This window comes from Gavia stellata, chromosome 37, assembly GCF_030936135.1.
Source record: "Gavia stellata isolate bGavSte3 chromosome 37, bGavSte3.hap2, whole genome shotgun sequence".
NCBI classification, from domain to species: domain Eukaryota; kingdom Metazoa; phylum Chordata; class Aves; order Gaviiformes; family Gaviidae; genus Gavia; species Gavia stellata.
The window spans coordinates 1486776-1506072 of NC_082630.1; the positions used below are offsets into that span (position 1 = coordinate 1486776).

Below are 19297 nucleotides of genomic sequence, written 5' to 3' on the forward strand. Positions count from 1 at the left end.
CGGGGGCTCCGGTGGACCTCTCCGCCACACCCCCTCGCCCGGCGCCGCTCCTCCACGGCCGGGCTCTGAACCGGCCCTCGGGGGCCCCCCTCACCCGCCCCGGCGCCGCCGGAGGGGGCCGCAGCGCAGCGCGGCCCGGCCCCGCCGCTCGGCTCCCCGCTGCCATGGCAACACCGCGAGCAACCCGCGGCCCCGGACGGACGGGCGGGCGCGCGCCCGACCGCACCCCTCAACGAGCTCGCGGCGGCCGAGGCTGCTGCGCTTTAAAGGGCTCGCCGCCACGCCCTCGCCCCCCCCGCCCCGCGCCGGAGCAGCGACGCTGTTCCCATTGGCTGGCCCCTCCCCGGCGGCCGCGTCCTTTTCGCTCTTCCATTGGCTGCTGGACGCTCCGGCCTCCCCCCTCTGGGTTCCGATTGGCTGGTTGCCAAAGTCGCCATCCTCGCTCTTTCCCCGCTCCGATTGGCTCGTCTTCCGCCGCAGGCCGCGCCCTAGCCGCGCTCTGATTGGTCACGGGCCTCCCCCGCCGAGCCCTGCCACGCTCCGGTTGGCGGCCGCGGGGCGCCCGGGGCCGCCCCGCCGCGCGAGCGAGCGGGCGGGCGCGCGCCGAGGCGGAGGCCGGCGCTGAGGCGAGGGGCTTGGGCCGCCCCCCATCGCCAGTGTCGGCGGCGGCGGCGGCATGGCGGCGGCGGCGGCGGCCGGCGCGTTGGGCTCGGGCCCGGCCGCGGGGGCCCCGGCGGTGGCCGGCGGGGCGGCGGCGGCGGCGATGGCGGTGGCCGGCCCCGGGCCGGTCCCGGTGCCCATGAACCTCTTCGCGACGTGGGAGATCGACCGTTCGGCGCCGAGCTGCGTGCCCAGGTGAGCCGCGCCGCCCGGGGCCTCGCCGGGGGCCGACCCGCTCCGCTGCGGGGGCCTCGGTGAGCCCGGGGCCGCTCGGGGCCGGGGATGGCATGGGCGGGGGGAAGGCGGTCCCCGGCCGGCCCCCCCGCGCCTCCGGGGTCGGCTGCCTCTGGAGCATCCCTGCCCCGCCGGGCCGAGCCGGGCCTGGGGCCGCACCCCCTCGGTGGCCGCTGGGCCTTGCCAGGGGCTGGATGCGCGACGAGCGGCTGCCCCGGCCGCCGTTCCCCCACCGTGCCGCCCGGTGTGCTTCCAGTGGGAGCGGCGGCAGCACCGGGGACCGGCGGGGCTGGGTGTGCCAGCATCGGCCCACGGCTGCCTTGACTCCATGTTGCGGCCTCTGCCGTGGTGGCCGTGGAAGATCTCAGTGGGGTGTATCGTGGTGGCCATGCCGCTTCTGAAGGCTGCCTCTCCGCCCCTGAAGTGAACGATGGCCCTACAGCCCGTCCCCTCGAGCCAAGTCGTGGCCACCCGGCACCCACGGGCCCGTGGGGTTACCTGTGTCGCCTGCACTCCAGACTGTAGGTAACAGCAAAAAGGATTCACTGTGCTGCCAGCTGAACGGACGGTTGTATCTCCAGCAGAGCTGGAAGACAAGCTAAGTGTCAGTGTCGTTGATGACTGTATGGTTAAGGGTATGTCCAGGCTAGATGTGCTTATGGGAAGAATGCAAAGACCTGTCTTGGTGCCGGGAGGTGCTGGATGTGTTAATGAGCTAGGTGTCTTTTGGCCCGCTCATCTTATCAGACATTGATCATGTCTTCTCAAGAGAGTTACGGGGCAGATTCAGGAAGTCGCTCTGGATCCATTTATCTCTGGGCTGTGGTGTGTTGTCTGCAAGTGATGCGTTCATGTGCTGCACAAAAACTAGAGGCGTAAACTTCAAGAGGGGAAAAATAATTGTTCCTGTAGGGCAGGAGAACACCAGCCTTTGTGAAAGGGCTTCAGAAGGTTGGTGTGTTTGTAGGGAGAAACTCGGTGACTGCATGGCCAGGTGGGTTGGAGTAGAAGTGTTCCAAAATACTCCGAGCTAGAAGAGAAAACCTGTGTGATTGCGGTGCCCGAGGAGGTGCTGGGCTGAGGAGGCAGCAAATGGGAAGGAGTTTGCAACGCGTGTCTGTGAAAAGCCAGTGCACCTTTTGATGACGCATGCTGAGGCTGTTGTGTGGAGCAGGAATCGGTGATCATTCAATAGCTTTAAAGTGACTTGAGGTGCTGTTTATTTGTGGGTAGATTACTCCCAAGGTGGAATTTGGAAAGCAGGACAGAATTACCATGTTGACTTCCTGCAGAAAGAATAGAAGTTGCAGACACAGAGCACAGAACTTAGTGATGGTGAAGCATGTGTATGTACGTAGTCTTCACAAATGGAAATGCTGCAAGAGCTAGAGAGAGGAGGAACAGCTTTGGGCAAACCAAAGACAGAATGACTGGGAATAGTGAGACCAAGTGTAGAGGTGGGTTACAAGGGTGGCGGGATGCCAGTGGGTGAGCAGAAATCGTGTGTCATCAGTTTGAAAGTTGTTTGAAGAACTGCTCTGTGGGCCAATGAATCCTGTGCCTTTTCACAAGGACAGGTTCCATTAGCATTGTGTAGATGCCTGTTCTAATGCACGAGCTTCTTTGTGTGTTGATAGCCATGGGGGCCAGCCATCTGACACACCAGCTTGGAGGAAACTTCTGTAAAATTAATCTGAAATTTCATCTCTGGAATGTCTTAAAATGGGAAGAAGCTGATGGAAGCTGATTCTTCCTTCAGAGGCCACGGCTCTAACATGCTGTGCTGCTATGCCTGTAGAGTCAGCAGGTGTCTGGAGAAGTCCTGTCAGGTTGCAGTCACCAGTGTGGGACTGGTGCTTCTGTGTTTTCCAGTCTTCAGCTAGCCCAAGCTTTTCTGAGTGAGTGGGTCATGGGTGCGCACCTATCAGGCAGAAACTAAAGGAAGATCAAGCCCCAAATCTGAGCTGGGTTTATGGTGTATGTGCACTGTGCTTACTTATTGCTTGCCCATGTTCTCCCTCCACTGATCTGCTTTTATAATGTTTTAGTCTTGACATTATGTTCTTCAAGGCAGAAACTCTGCTGTACTGTCCCAGTGCCCAGCACAGGTGGTGTCTGGTCTTATTGTGCTTTGGGGGTGGTAGTGGTGGCAAAATGATGTCCATTCAAGGGCAATTATCCTTCTCCCTCGGGCCTCTCTGTCTCTTATGTGTGTGTAGTCTCAATTCTTTCAGCCCTATGCATATCTAGGGAAAGGAAAACTGTGCGCTGATTTTATTGCTGTAGAATGTGCTTTCTTTTTCTAGACTCTGTATCGTAAGGCTTTGCTGTCCCTGTGCTCCTTCTTAGGTGTTCCATTTTCTGAAAATGCAGCTCTGGCTGCTGCAGGAGCAGGACTGGGCTAGATCAGCCTTTGTGGGGTTGCTCTGTGTTTGGCTGTTAATGCAGGACAGTTGAGAGGTTGTGTCCAGGCCTTCAGGATTTCGGAGAGGCAGTCTGGGCCAGTAAAAATAGGCACCGTGAAGTATGAGCCCCAATGTACTGAACAGTTCAGTAGTATGACTGTAAGACTTCTGATGCCTTGTAGGAGGATCTTGGCTTTCTAAGATGAACTGTTGCCCATAATGGAAGTCTTTCCTGCTGAATCAGGAATGTGCCACTGAACTCAGTCCACATTTAGTTTTGGAAGTTGCCTTGCTCTCAGAGTGGAGGTATCATCCCTCCTCCTGGAGTCTTTTCAGAGCCAAGCTGAGAGAGATCGGTGAACTCCTAATGCCCTTCCTATGAACTGAGTGAGCACAGCCTAAACCCAGCTGCCTTTGGCTCAAGTGGCTCTCAGAGGAGGGAGAGCTGAATTTTCTGGGCAGTGGGCTATTATGCAGAGAGGCAGAAGGAAGTAAACACCTGGAAACCAAGCAAAATGCTCTTTGCATCTTCAGTTAGGCTGCCCACTGGGATAGGGATTATTGGCTTCCCATCGTGATGCCTTAGAAGGAAAGCAATCCCGGTTGATTCATGCTGCAGGGTGTGAAGCATGCTTTTGCTAAAATAGTCAATCAATCAGCCCTAACTTCCACTCATAGTTTTCTTAGTAAAAGTCTTCATAGCGGTGTTCTGAGATGGGAGAAAGTGTCTTTATTGTGATACCATGCAAGTAAGTACCCTTAAGGGTTGTAGCAGGTTTTCACTGTATGGAGACTGCAAGAGCTTTACCAAAGTAAAATGTCTGTCCGCATCAAGGTAATGTCTTGCTGTGTTTTCATGGGTGTGTATGCTGATCAGGCAGTACATTTGGAAAAAAACATGTGAAAGGACTTTGTGCAAACATGCTTGGGCTCTTGGTCTTTCCAAGTAGTGGTATTTTTCACCCTCTGTTAATAGGACTGGTCTTCCTTTTTTTCCCTTTAATATCTGAGAGCCCATAAATGCACGTTCTTAATTAGGAAACGAGATAAGATTGTGTGATTGTGTTCACTCTTACTATTTTTCCATGACACAGCGGTTGCATTCAGTGTTACGTGGATGTTGTTTCGGTGATAAGTCACTGAGATACGAGTTGTATTTTGGCTAATGCGTCAGTATTGTTGAGCTCAGATTGCAAAGGCAGATTCTACCTGTACAAATTATGCTGTGAATGGCCCTGCAAGGATTCAAATACACTGCATTTCATCCAGAGTATCTCGTGTCTCCAAAACATTCCAAAACATTCCAAGTCTTGCTGCCACCCACACAGTGTGCTCGAACACAGCGTCTCCCACTTATGACAGTTAGAAAAGCATTGACTTAGGGAAATGCATGTGGTTTGGGCTCACTTTGTGAGACTGTGGATGTGCACCTTCAGGACATTATGTTTCGGAAGATGCTGTGAATTCTCTATCATTAAAACTTCCAAATGTGTCTTTTGGAAAGTTATAGCCTAATGAATGTCTTCTTGGAAGGCGAGCAGTTACTGCAAGTACAACTGGAAATATCCCATAGGTGCCAGCTACGGTGATCCTTTGAAGTGCCACGAGGTGAATGTTCTCCTCTCTGCAACCCTGTTGTCCTGTTTGGGCAGACGGTATCTATTACCTGACTCCTCATGAAGAGTCGGGTAAGACTTCATTTGTGCAGCTCCTTGCATTGCTTTCCTTTGCCTGAGGTCTGGAAAGCCTTCCAGTGAGCGGTACATGTCGTACAGTACGGAGGAACGTGTTCTCCTCTGGCACAGCTGCTTTCGCCTGGATTGGCAGCATCTCGCAGCCCCATGAAGCGGGCTGCTCTGTCAGCTGTGGCCTCAGGGGTGTGTTTCCTCTGTGCAAAGAGTATTGCCTGTCTTTTCTACAACCCCTAAGAGTTTCCTTTTCTGAAGCTGATGTGGTGATGAAGAGCCTCTGGACTGGGTGTTCCTTTAAGAAACACTTATTCCAGCTGGAATAACATGTATTTATCTGCCTGAGATATTCTTGAGTGGTTTCCTGGGTAAATCAGGCATTTTCATGGTAAGCTTCCAACCTCAGCGAAATCTGCTCTGTCTGGGTAAGCTACAGAGTTGCGCCTCTGGGAATGTTAAATGATTCCAGATTGTTCCCTCAAAAGATACTATGATGCTGTGACAAACCGGAGTAGCTCCAGACTGGGAGTGCTTGGGAGAGGCCACAGTTTCTTGTAAGGAAACAGTCTCTTATAGCTGGTGATATTTGCCATGTTTGAATTATGATTTCCTTTTAGTCTTATATAGAAAACAAAATGTTCTAAGCAGCCATCAGATTGCTTATTATTCTTAATATTGTGGGCTTGGCTACAAGCCCGCAATGTGATATCTCTGATGTGTTGTCCACTATCTGTCGCTCTCTGTGGCTTGTCTGTTGCAGAGGGGCACGTTTGGGATTTCTCCTCCAGCAGTGTTATGTTTCCCTTCTGAGCACAGGATAATTGAGTTGGTGTCTGTTATTCCTTCCTTCTGCTCATTAGTGGAACTCGGGACAAGTGTCCCCTGCCAGTATGATTGATGGGGGGGTGCGCCTCTTTCAGAATATTAATAGTGACTTTCCTGAAGGCTTAATTTTATTTGAAGTACCTGCCACGCTGCCTCCTAGCCTTGCTCTCCAGTGTTTCGCTCATTAGCTAGGCTGTGTTAGCTTAGTTGTCTGGTGGCTTATCAAAAATGTTGCATTGTTCTTCTTGTGCTGGTACGCTCTGAGTGGTCATTCCACTTCCCCTGGCGTATTCAGTTACTTGTGATCGATTCCTAACAGCTATGGGGTATGCATATAGTGCACCCTCCTCTGGGATGGAGATCCCCTGACCTTTATCCTGTCAAAAAAATAAATTGCTGAGTACCAGTGTCTTAGGGGGTTCCCGTAGCAGATCCGTTCTTCGATGAAATCTGTGCTGATGCTTTTGTGTAATTGTTTGCAACGTGGAATGATTCTAGATTGAACACATGTCTCCAGTCAACTTCAGAAGAAGTTATTTCCAAAAAAGAGCCAGAGGTGAGAAACATACTGCGTTTTATAGCATGCCAGATGAGCATCTGGGCAAGGCTATTCTTCGAATACCTTGTGTTCTTATCTGGTCCAAGCTTTCAGCATCCCAGCTGATGGGGAAGCTGTGCTTCTGTTTTGTTTTGTTTTGTTTTGTTTTTTTAATGCCATCAAACTGGTGGATACCGTTTTGGGAAACAAGAAGTGAGAGTGTCTTACTCCTCTGTGTGGGATGTGGCAGCAGGAACCTGTCTCTGCCTCCGGGAGAGCAGACAGCCTAAGTGATATTGCTCTTACAGTTAGAAGTCTCTTAGATAAATGCGGCTTTGTTTGGATACTTCAGTATACTCACTGCAGTGGACCAGAAGGAGAGATGCAATATTTCAGGTAACTTAACGTGTTGCAACTGTGGTTACAGAGACCACTCCCTGCTCTGCAGTGTGATTCAGCCTCTCAGCACACAGACCGAAATTACACTGGCTTTTTCTGCAGGCCTGTTGCAATGCCATCTCCTTTATAATTTACTGCCCACTGTCATCTCTCGTGCTCTTTCTGTTTCTCCTGTCTCATGTGGTCTAACCCAGTGAGGGATTCTGTTTACTAAATAAAAACTCCTGTTGTATTTCGGCTGCTATTCTAGTTTTTCTAGGTTCTCTTTTATTTTCCTACTCATGCTGGTTTTTACACTTCCACTGTAAATCCTTCTTATCATGCTTCCTATTCTTCAGTGCAAACATATCTCAAGTAGCATGAGATCCAAAACCAGTGCATGTGGGACCATCTCCTGGACAAAAAATGTCCAGGTTCCATGCCCAGCTGTGTACTTTAACTGTTTTTCTGTGCATGTGATAACTAAATTCTCATCAGTGTAGGCAGTTTGGGATGATGGCAGAACTCATGTCTTTGGTCCCATTTTCCAAAACGGAAAACCACTGACAATTAGCTGTTGTGCTGTTACAATAGTAGCAGGGTTAGAATAAGAGTAACTCCCTTGTAAAGGGTTCTGATACTCTTTTCCAGTTCTTTAATACCTTTTCTCTACCAGGGGAGAAGATGATGTTCATCCAAAGCCTCTCATTGATTCTTCTGCTGTCTGATTTTCAGTAACAGTTCAAGTAGTGTCTCTGAATCCGTATTATTTGGATCAGTTTTTTTTTTAGATTTACATTATTTATGTATTTTTAGAAGAGCTCCCTTATATTTGTTCTGCATTTTCCCCTGTGTTCCTTCAGCTATCTTCTAGCAGTCCATTTATTTTCTACCTTGTCAATACATCCACTCTCTTCTCATTGCTCCTTTCCCTCAAAAGCCCTGCACATGCCTGCTGATAATTTTGGCACTGTTCTCACATTTTTTCCTTGCTTCTGTCTTGCCTTGCGCTGCTGTAATTGAGTAATCTTTAGTTCTGAATCTGAATTTTTCACTTTTCAAAGTAGTTTGCTATTCCTTGTGAAGCTGCAATGGTCACATCTTGTTCTTCTAGGGCTTGTATTTTTCAGCTGGACTATGTTCTTGATGTGCTTGGGTTGTTTTTTAATGGCTTTTAGATTTTTTCACTGTTAATGAATATCAGCTTTTTTCTTTTGTTAGACTTTCTAAATTTCCTTGTTTGTGCGTCCCTGAAATACAGTCCTTTAAGTTGACATTTCTTTCAGTCCTCTCATACCTTATGCTTGAGGCTGCTTGCTCCAAGTATTTCTTCCTTTCTTGTGTGCTCTTTTATCAGAAGCAGACTCAGGATGTCCGTTTGGATTTCACAGCATACTGTATATATGAATAATTTACTCATTTTTTGCCTTGATGTTTGTCAAGTCCCTTGACTTTTCAAGCTTTTTCTCTGCCTATTATGTTGCTTGATCTCCAGTCAGACAAAAGGACAACATTCCCGTTACTCTGCATTTACACTTTGTTCATCTCACCTGTGTATTGATGAAATGTTCATACTATTTGGGGGATAACTTTATCTGTTTCAATACTGATTTGTGGAAGCACGGACAAGTCACCCTTATTTCTGGGACTGGCTCCACCCACAAGGATCTGAGCAGAGAACTGTGTTGTACAGGCTCTGGTTATTAACAGCTTGTGTTGCAAGTGGATGAAAAGCCTACGCACAAATTTACCAGTTTTGGTGAGAATCATTCTTTTGAGTGAAGAATCTTAACTGTGCAACTCTTTAGAATTAAACTTTTTTTTTTTTAAATGTAAAATTTTTTTCTTACAGTTATGAAGAAGCCTCAGAAATGGATGCCCATGCTGGTTTGACGCTGTCTCTTCCACGGGCCTGTGTCACTGCTACCGTATCACTCCAGTCCCTCCCTGTGCGCTCTTCCCAGATGTACCTTACCATGGTACCATGTTGCTGAGCCTGCAGGTAGTCAGATCTAAGGTGCTTGCTAGCTCAAGATAACAGCAAAGGAAACAGATGGGATGTTTGGTGGGTTTGCTACTTCAGAAGTAGCAAAGGGTAATGAAACCTTAACTCCGCATTCGTCATTAGTAGGAAAGTTTTTAGACTATGCATTACAGAAGCTGCTGTATGGCACATGTTCCCTTTTTGTCAGCGTGCGTGGAGATCTCTACCAGGACAGCCTGGACGATGGAGGAGGATGCCCTGTGTTTTAAGTCTCTGTAGCAGGGTTTGCTAGACAGGTGTCTCCTGGCACTTGAACAAATACCTGCAGCAGAGAACTGGAGGAAGTTGGTGTGGGTCAGTGAACTAACCTTGACCTCATTTCACTGCTTTTCCCAGTTTGGCTGCGTTGGCACGTCTCCAGCGGGCTTGGAGGTGTACCCCAGCAAGCTCTGCCAGGTGATGAGTGTTAGGATGTAGCCTGTCCTGCACCCCCGTTAGCACTTTCAAACTTGGTTGAAAGGTACTTGTCACTGTGTCTTAAGCACTTGTTCTTTTCCTCCTGTAGACAAGGCTGCAAGTGGTATTTTTGTAATCGTTCCCTGCTTTGTGGTGGTTAATTCATTAACACATTTTATTTTAGCCTGGAGACACAGTGAGCGAGCTGTTCAGCAACAGGTATCGTGGCAGACTGCTAGTGCTGTGGCTCCGTGGAGGTGTGGTGCGTGTGCACCTTGCCATGCCATTGACTGCTGCTCTCAGCTAAGCTGGCAGCGCAGCATCTTTTGTTAAAGCCACCTTGGCTTTGGGGACAGCCGGTGCAGCAATTCTGCTGCGTATGTAGGCAGAAAAGTTCAAAATCTGTTACATTAGTGAGAAAAGTTCTGTGACATTAGCCATACTAATGCTGACGCCTAATTTCAGCATGGCTAGAATGAGAGAAGATCAATGTGCTGCTGCAGACCTCCACTTTTTTCCTGCCTGCCCCGAGGTTGCTTTTGGGCAGACCCCAAGTGTAGAGCTGGAAGTTCAAACACAGTGATCTTAAGTAAAGCAATGACCACTTAAAGATGCGATGTTTCCCAAGTAATGTACCCTTTCTGTTGCCTATAAAAAATAATTTTTAAGTTTGCTGCAGCATGTAGCCTTACCACTGACCTGTGGATCGTTTAGTAAGCTCTTTCTAACGTTTCTAGGGAGGCTGTTACGTAGCAGCAATGAATTTGGTCACGTGCTTTTTGTTAAACAAGTAACTTGTTTGAAAATAGAGCAGAAAGATGACCTTGCAGTTTGGACACTGAAGTGAGGCTTGGATTCAGATCCAAGATCTGAAGTTCCTTGCTGTTCTCCTAATTCAAATAACCCTTTCCTTGCCTGAAGCCATAGCTATGACTCATGTTCCTGTTCTCCCCACTTCGTTCCCAACAGCTTCTTTCCATGCTGCAGTGTTGCCGTTTCCTTGCATGTGCTAGGGCGACTGTGGAGTTGCACTGCAAAGCAGAAGTGATCTTGAGGTGTGGCAGGGTTGCTCCCAAAGCCAATGTCCTGCAACACAGTGCCAGTACTCATAAAGGAAGAAATTTGTCCTTCTTGGGAAATATAGAGCCTTACAAGACTGTCCATCCACTCTGGTGTATTTCCCTGAGCTGGAAAGACAAAGCTGAACTAGAGGAAATGGCTGGGGATTCTTCCCTGGCTTCCACAAACCGGAGAGCTGGCCTAGGAAGCCTGAGGGTGCTCAGAGAAACCATCTGAGAGCCAGACCACTAGCAGAGATTTCCTTGCTGGCTAATCTGGATGCTGCCAGCTGGGAATCCCCTGAACAGGCTCAGAGGACCATGGGAACTGGTGGAGTCTGGAGGAAGGTTTGGGGAGCAGTATTTGGAAATCAGGTGGGATTTTCTGGACTTTCTGCTGAGGTTTTAAGGGCTCTTTGTGCTGAGGAAAGACATTGCTTCTGGTAGGGGCAATTAATATCTGCATAGCTTGCAGTGGAGCATGAGAGAGGCTAATGGCTGTGTGACCGAGTAGCATGCTGCGCATGCTGGGACAGGCTGTCTGGGCAGATCCTAATGCTTCCTCAGGAGATGCTTTTTGACAATGTGCTTATTATCTGGAAATCAGCTTGTGTGACAGGAGGCGCCAGGAGGCTGTGGCAGAGTCTCATGTCCTGTTGTGGTAGGTGCTGCATGATGTGCTGTAATGAAACACTGCCTATTCTGTGGGGGTTTTGCTCCATGCTTTGGATAGACACGGGTGAGGGGGAAGCAGAGGTGAAGTGATTCATCCAACAGTTAAAAAGTGGCAGAGACGGATTAAATCTCGCCTCTCTGCCTGGAACCATATCTTAACTCTAAATTGCTTCCTTCTGTAAAAGCAATGAAGTCTCGCTGTAGCAGAGCCTGGGGGATGTGGTTACATCACTGCAACTCTCCTGTGCCCATGGTGGGGCAGCAGTTATTTGGTATCATTTGTCTTCAATTAATTTTCCCTTTTTTTTTTTCCTTCCCCTCCCCAAATGTTTGGGCATTGTGAATAACACACCAAATGAGTCGTAGCCTCACACAGGAAACTACTAAGAAAATACACAATGTCTGTCCAACTCCCTCAATTTTGTCCTGGCTTGTCAAGGGCAACTGCCTCACAGAACCATGTTTCATAGAAATCAGTGGTTAGAGGGAGGTTGAAGGTCCTGTTAGATCCCCTGTGATGGAGAACTTGGCTCTCTTCCATGCCCCTGTTTGCAGGCTGATGTGCCTGTGTGCACTGCGGAGGTGACTTTCAACCATCCTCAAGGTTTGCTGTCTTTTTCCAGTGGGGTGGTATTGAGAGTCGGGAGGGGAAAAGAAGGAGAGAAGACAGCCTGAAAAGAGCCAATGTAAGTGCAAGAAAGGCAGTGGAAGAGAATGGTGCATTTTCTGGCTAAGCTGTTACATGACTAGCAACAGTAGTTTAAGCAAAATTTGAGCGGTGATCTTTCCAGTGATGCATCTGTGTGGGTATTATCGTGAAAGGATGCAGAGTGATGGGAGAATGGTTTCAAGGAGCTTGTTTCATTCGTTGTTTGTGCGGGAAGGTGCACTGGCTCCCTACATACATAGGGTAAATGTGTCTTTAAACCAGTGAGGTGACAAGTGTCAGCCATGAGTAGGAGGCAAAATTTAACAACCTAAACACTCCTCTTAAGCAATTGGAGGAGGAAAGGGTTAACAGCCACCCCCCTGCCTTATAAAGTCTGCCTACTCAGAGCCTAGCCAAGAAGAGGGAAAGGAAATCTCTTAACCTTATTATTGTTTGTGACTGCAGTAAGCAGTTACTGCCTTCCTTTAATCCTGACACCGTTGGACCCCAGTTAGAACAGGGAAGTCTTGGTTTCATACCCTTGCAGGCAGGGATGTGGTGTCTGTGAAGGAAATCACCGAACCTCTCTGTGCCTTGACCATTACCTGAAGAAACTGTGATGAGGCTTCACACTGACCAGTTGAAGTTTTTCCAGGGATTGTGAGAACGGTTGCCTCCAAAATTTGAGTCCTATCTATCTGGCCAGGTAAGGAATGACTGCCTGGTTGCCACTGGGTTCTCTCTTTTTAAGTAACCTGGACACGTCTTTTGGGGGAAGTTTGAAGCTTTTAGTAGATCCTGATAGTTCCTTCCTCTTGAGAAGAGGAATCCTTGAAAAGCATGTTTCAAAGACCACTTCTACCACTGTGGCCATGGTTATTTCTCCTCCGGGTAGCTAGCAGAGCTGTGAGATACGTAAGAAACTGGGTCGTAGACTGTGGTAGCTTGTGCCTGTGCCAGGGGCATGGTGTTCTTTTGGCGAGATGCAGAAAAGCAAAAATGGTTGGTGGTGGGATAGCAGAAGTGGTCAACATCCCAGCTAAACGTTGCTGTGAACAGAAGGCAGAGCAGTTAGTTATTGGCCCCAGGAAGATCTTATATTCTCTTCTGAAGAATGATTAGGCACTTGTGTTGTGTCCAGTCCTGATTGTAGTGGCAAACACTCCTGTTGACATGAATATGAATAGCTTTCGGGTCCCAAGTGACAAAAGATTAATAACTCTGCTTAATTACAACCTATTTTTTTTTCTAATACTCTGAGAGTCAATGACTTTTCAAGGAGAGCTGGCTGTGAGATGTGCAGGATGTCGGAACTCTCTTTGGGAAGATGGCAAAACTAAGTAGATCAAGGTTTAAAATCCAGGGTAGTTTTGTGTGAGAGAAGCTCCATGGTCTCTGCCTTCAGAGTAGATGTGATTTCAAGCCAAACAAACTTTCTGTTGAGGTTAGAAGCGTTCAGTGTAGATCTCCTTCAGGGTGGTTACAGCCTCAGCTGTCCAGATGGAGACAGTTCTACAGAGCACCTTCCTTGTGACACCTGACAGCACAGCACCCTGAAAGGAGTTATGAAAAGGAAGTGTACAGATAGGTGTTGTTCTGCCAGCACTAGTTATATTTGATGGTATAAGTAAAGCATGTGAGGTTTCAGAATTCAATTCCTGTTATCCAGAACAAACATTTGCTGCTGACAGCCTTCTGGAAGGATCCCTGAGTTGTCAACAATGCAGGTGAATCGATATCTGATATGGTTTCTCTGTCTAAGCAATACGGCAGAGAGCAAGATGAGGGACTTTCTCAGAAGCAGCAGCAGCAGGTGGAACAACAAATGCTGAAAAAAGGAATCTTCTTAAAAAAAAAAGAAAGAAAGAAACAAACAAAAAAGATAAGTTGGTGACAATGTGAGGATTTCTAGAAGTACCTTTTGAGTGTCCTGGCTCTTGATTCTTGACTAACTATGGGGAAATGAAGCCACTGAAGGGGAAATAACTTGCTTCTTTCTGGGGTTGAGAGAGATAATCTCAGACTGCCTGAAAGGAGACTTTTGAACAAGTTCTTCTTCCCTTATTTTGCGATAGCAAATCTTTTCTTCCCACAAAATATGTGGTGTATGTTCTGTAGAGCATCTGTTGCTCTTTGGGCACGTTACTAAAAGACGCACTTGTGCACACACACCCCGCCCACCTGAAAGACAAAAAATGGACCTCAGTGACAAGTTTCCACCCTTGTCAAGGACATGGGAAATGCATGCACTGCAAAAGACCTTTGAATTTGAGCTGTGGTGACGTGACCGTTAGTCCTTCCTGCTTCTCCCTGTACCTGTGGACTCTTTTTGGCGTGCCAGCTCTGCGTGCTATAGCTTCCATACCTGTAGGATGCTCATAGGATTGCAAGTGACAGCTGCTGCTTCTGAGTGATTCCTGGTGATGAGAGGTGGTGATGGGAAGTATTCGAAATGCTACCTTTGAAGCACATGTCTGTGCAGAACGCTTGGCTCCACCAGCATGCTTGTCCTGGACGTCCCACCTGCACTGTGCTCTGCCTGTTGCGCGTCATCCTCCTTCTCCTGGGACAGAGGTGCTCAGCCTTTTAGAAAAGCAATAAACCCATTTAAAGCAAACGCGTTGCTAGCTGGTACTGGCCACGTCTCTGGTGCAGGTCTAGGGAGAGGGGGCAAAAATGGAGGAGAGTTTGTGTTCTTCTGTCCTATTGAACCCGAAGCCATTTTGCAACTGTATCACTAAAGCACAGTAGGAACGCAAGCCTGTGGTGTTTGCTTAGGATCTCTCTGCTTCCCACAGTTCTCAAGCTTTTCTGTTTCCTGTGACATGCAGATTATATAAAGGACAGGTGAGGTTGGGTGAGAGCCAGCCATGCTTTGCACTTGGTAATTTTCTTCCCTTTATATTTTCTGGTTTTGTACTGCCTTGAGATTTCCCATATTTCAGCTATGATACAAATATTTTGAACGATTAAGCCTTAATGTTTAGGATTAGATGAAAGGGGTGTTGAGGGAAGGAGTCTGTTTTATGCCTAGTGACCTTGTTCTTGTGCACGGACAACCTGCAATGTTTGGGAGGAGAAGTAACTCCTGAACAAACTGTTCGTTGAGTAGGTCTGCTAATGACAGATGGTGTGGGGTGGCAACTGCTAGTGACCTGGTAGTAAGATGACCAGGCCAGTGAAACAGGGTAGCAGAGAAATTTTCAGGCTTGGGAATGTGTAAGAGGTTGTGTATGACTGATTCCAAAGAGCTTTTCAGTGTTGCATGATGTTGCACTTAAAGCTGCGAATGTGCAGCCATTGCCAATCTTGGATCTCTCGACTTTGGTTTTGACATGCTGTCTTAAGATTTACAGCCTGAAACACCAGGATTTATTGCTTGTGCTGAGTTTCACCACACTCCTTCACTAACATTAAATTGCCCTGATGGAGGACAAACTTAGAGCCAATTCACCTAAGCTGATTGCTTCCTTTCCTCTGACGTACACCTGCTGTGCTTTGGGGAGTGAACCTCATAAGCTCTCTTACAGAGTGTATGCAGGTCCACAAGAAGTACCCCCTAAATACGATTTATTTTTTTTCTTCTCTAACGGAAGGCCTTGAGACATTAAGGACTAGGAAGAAGGCTTGCTCTTCCATGTGGACACACCGGAGAACAAATTGTGTAGTTGCCCGGGACCTAGAGGGGTATTTCTTTCTTGCCCATCTTTCTTCCCCACCCTCGCAGAATTTGGCACGTGCTTTCTGTTGCATTGATAGTAGGAGGTTTCCCGTAAGGCTTTGTGATTCTTAAGGCAGGCTTCAGTTTCTTTTTACTTTGGCTGCTGAGGTTATGCTTTCGGGGAATGTCACCCTCTGAATATCAAGGCTAGCAGCTTTCCTCTCCTTAAGAGTAAAGATCTGATTTTGAAGGTGCATGCAGATTTTGCTATGAAGGAAGGTGTCTAATAAAATAAGGAATTTTCCATCAGGACAAGTTGTGTGTTTCTTGGAGGCTGCAGCTTCTAGATGAAATGGATGAGATGCTCCTAAAGCCTATGTTTTAGAATCAGATCTGTCTCTAATGCTGTGAATTACTGGGCTACATCCAGTTGCAAAACTGGATGTAAAATCCTGCTCCTGACTGCAGATAGCTCCTGAGGCCACAGCTCCAGAGTGTAACAAACGTGTTGAGTGTTAGGTTGTTCTTCAGGCACCTACTTTATTGCAGATCTGAGAAAGCTGAGCTATGAGATGTGTGGCTGAGTTTTTCCCCCTGTCCTTTGGGATGCATTTCAAGCTGTTTCTCAATGGCTGTTGGCAGACTTCCAGCCTCTTGCTGCCTTGCTAAATCACCTGTAGTGTGAGTAGTTTAGTAACACATGAGAATTACAGCAAGCATAACGTGGTATGACTGCAGTGTGTGAAATACAGTGTTGTGCCCTGGGAGTGCAGATGGAAAAGCCTGCCTGAAAGTGGTGTTTGGGGTGACTGGTCAGTACGAATTTGAGTGCAAATCCAGCGCTAACTCCCAGCAGCTGGCATCCCTAGCAGGGGATAAGCTGGTAAGAGTTGTTTTCTCTCTTCTGAGTTAGTTTTCTCACCAACCCAAAGGAGAATGGAGTAATGTGGCAAGGATGCTGAGAAGCTGCCCCTTCATAGAGGAGCGTTGCCTGGTGGGACTCTCTAGAGCTAGCAGCAGCTCTGCTGGAAGACAAAAAGAGGCTTTGATGAAAATCTGCTCTGAAACACGGCTGCTGGAAGGATACTGTGGTTTTGATTTCTTCATCCATGGTCGCTGACTTCCATCTTCTCTTGTATGGTCCTGGGCGGGATTAGTCAGCATGTTTTTGGTAGAGGGGAGACAATCTGCCTGCTTTCCAGTCTTTTCTAAGGAAGTTTGTCACTCAGTGGGTGAGGGGAGAAATGCTGACTTTCCAGGCAGTGGTGCTGCTAGGGATGAACACCCCTCGCCTTTACTCCTTCCTGCCTGGAAACCTCCTCTTCCAGTGCACCTGAAACCCTGCCTTCCCTCCTCTTTTCCAGAGGAGATGGGGAAGGGGCATGCAAACTGTCTGTGAAGTGTCTACTAGACATATTGATCTCCTATCGGTTGCTCTGCTTTTAGACAAAGCAGGGGGCTGGGTAATTACAAATTTTACTTCTTAGAAAAGAAAAAAATCAACCCTTTATCAAGCAGAGTCCCACCATTTCCTCTCAGTTGCTTCTCCCCGGGCATACGGAGAAAAGAAAAGCTGTCCGCAGCCCTTCTGGAAGTTGCCTGAAAGTTTGGCTGACCATGGTGTGAAGCAAATCCTGCAGCTGCTCTGATGCCTTTTGTAGGGTTGTTGGTTCACATGCTTCAGATGTTAGGGGAGTGTGTTAAGATAGAAGAGGCATTTACAGTTCAAATATCATAGAATCGTAGAATCTCCTGAGTTGGAAGGGATCCCCGGGGATCATTGAGTCCAACTCCTGACTCCAGAAAGGGCAGCCTAAAAGTCTCACACTTCTAACTGGAAATGGGTGCTTCCAAACCTTGCAGCAGGTAACGCAGCATTAAGTCTGTGGGTTCAGGTAACGCGGTGGTGGGGCCCATGCCAGGGAGGAGAAGGTAGGGAATGGTAAAGCCCACCGGATGACCAACCAGCCGAGCACTTGACATGGGAACTGGCTGTGGGCAGCTTGTGCAGATGCTGGTGTGTGGTTAAGCTCTGCTATCTGCTTGAGATGCAGCAGAAGAGACAGGTCATAGTATGCTGACTCCGGGTGCTTGAGCTTGTGCCCTGCTGCGAGGTTGTGAGGATGGATGATGGTAATTGTCCCCATTTCTAAAGAACATGTTGTAGCTCCCTGGCTGTGCGTCAGAGACTTGCAGGCCAGGAGCGTACCGTGGGGAAGGGAAGCTTTCTCCTCCTGATTAGTACTTTGTTTTGGGAAAGGAAACGATTTGTAGGGAACAGCTTGAGGAGCCATCTCTGGATCCAGGCAGAGCTGTTCAGGACGGGAATCAGAGCTCCTCAAAAAGCTGTAACTTTGCCTTTAAGTGTAAAGATTTTGGTGCTGTTTAATGCAACAATGACTTTGAACTTGTTGAGTTTCAACTTTGCAAATGTTAAATTCAGCTCCTGTGAATGAATATCAGACACTGTGCTGCTGGAGGAGTTACTCCTGGAATCAGGCTGCTTCTTTGTCTGTCTGTTGAGAGGAATTGCATCCAATATCTGATGGGAAGGCACTTTTTCAGTCATGTAGGCTTTTATTCTCTTGACGTACCTTACAAAAAGGGCAATAAATTTCAGAGATGGCTTGACACCAGCCCAAGTTGTTTTGTTACTCTCTGATAAATGATGGACCATTTTTCTGTGGATTTTTGGTGTGTTGCCATTTTCTGTTTGCCTGAGCAAATATGGTGTTTGTGTATGCTCTACAGGAGGTCAGGCCAGACAGACCTTTAAGACTAATGTCCCCCCTTATCTTAAAAAATATGGAAAAAAACCCCAATGGGAAGTCTTACATGCTGAGCCTTAGGAGGTGACATGTTAGATCCTGACACTGAATGTTTTTTCTAATAAGTATCTTCTCAAATAATCAGGTTTGGGTTTTTGTTTTTTTTTTTTTCCCCCAAAGAATGTGTGTTGTTTGGCATCTTTCGTCTTCTGCAGTGCAATTAGCTGGGACGCGTGACCCAAAGCTGTCATGTGAGCTCTCATCACAGCACAGCCAGCATTGTCAATAGAAATCTGTGTAGCAGATTGCAGGACTCAGCACAGGACAAAATAGGTGAAATGAAAGTGATCAAATAAAGCCGACAATACTGTCTTGATGAAGCTGTGTTCGCACTATGGTACACTGAGGGAGAGAAAGGTGAGAGGCACCCCAAAGTGGCTAATTGCTGTTGTCTCACCTTAACTGGAAGCCTCGCTGAGTGGCTTGCCTTTCTGCTGGGGTGCTGGGTGATATGTGTGGTTGGCATTAAAAGTGCTTCCTGTGGGTGACTCATGCATTGGGTCGTTTCAAAAGAAGGTGGGAGGGCTTTATTCCTTTCTCAGGCCAAATTCCAAACCCACTGTACCTACATTCGGGTGTGACACCTTGGATGGCATGAATTGGCAGTCCTGGCCTCACAGCTTGGGACTGGCACCCCTACTCTGGCACTAGTTCCAGCGCATGCCTGACTATGTGGCAAGCCATCTCATTGCTGGCCTGGAAGGAAACGACTCGTTATTTTTTACCTTCGTTCTTTACTGGATTAGCACGTTGAGTCAGTTCATCGTGTGCTCAAACACACGGTGGTGGTGGGGAATCACAGGGAGTGGAGAACAAGGCATTGGCTTCTGGTGGTGGGGGCTGCTGGCTTGGTTCACCAGCTTCTCTGCCTGTACCCTCTGAAAGGGATGACGGTGTTCCCAGAGGGCTGGGGTGATACTTGATTTCTGTGAACATCTCTTACAAGGGCCTGAAAATGAGCCTGGAAATGAACCATCTGGACGCCTGGGGGCATCGTGGGGGAAGCTGCCTACCAACAGTAACATGTTACCCCAGGTGTCTATCTGCTAGATGCTGCCCGTTGCGTGCTCGCTAACGGGCACAACCTGCAGCATGAGGTCCACAAAATGAAGCCGTGCTGGTTTGTTTGGGGGGGGGGCAGCTGTATAAGGAAAAGGTCTTTCTTACTTAGTCCTAATGTAAACAGATTAAACCCTCCTTTTTATTTCTTCACGAATGTCTTCTTATTCCTTTGATTAACGTGAATAAGTAGTCCTCT

At 47.9% G+C, this 19297-nt stretch overlaps 1 protein-coding gene across 1 annotated transcript in view; it reads left to right on the forward strand.

Moving 5' to 3' along the window:
• The first annotated feature begins 676 nt into the window (after positions 1–676).
• LOC104256004 (phosphofurin acidic cluster sorting protein 1-like) overlaps positions 677–19297 on the forward strand; it is a 73359-nt gene continuing 54738 nt past the window's right edge. The window contains exon 1 of the mRNA XM_059832940.1: positions 677–855. Coding sequence (XP_059688923.1) covers positions 677–855 — 179 coding nt within the window. The remainder of the gene's footprint in view (positions 856–19297) is intronic.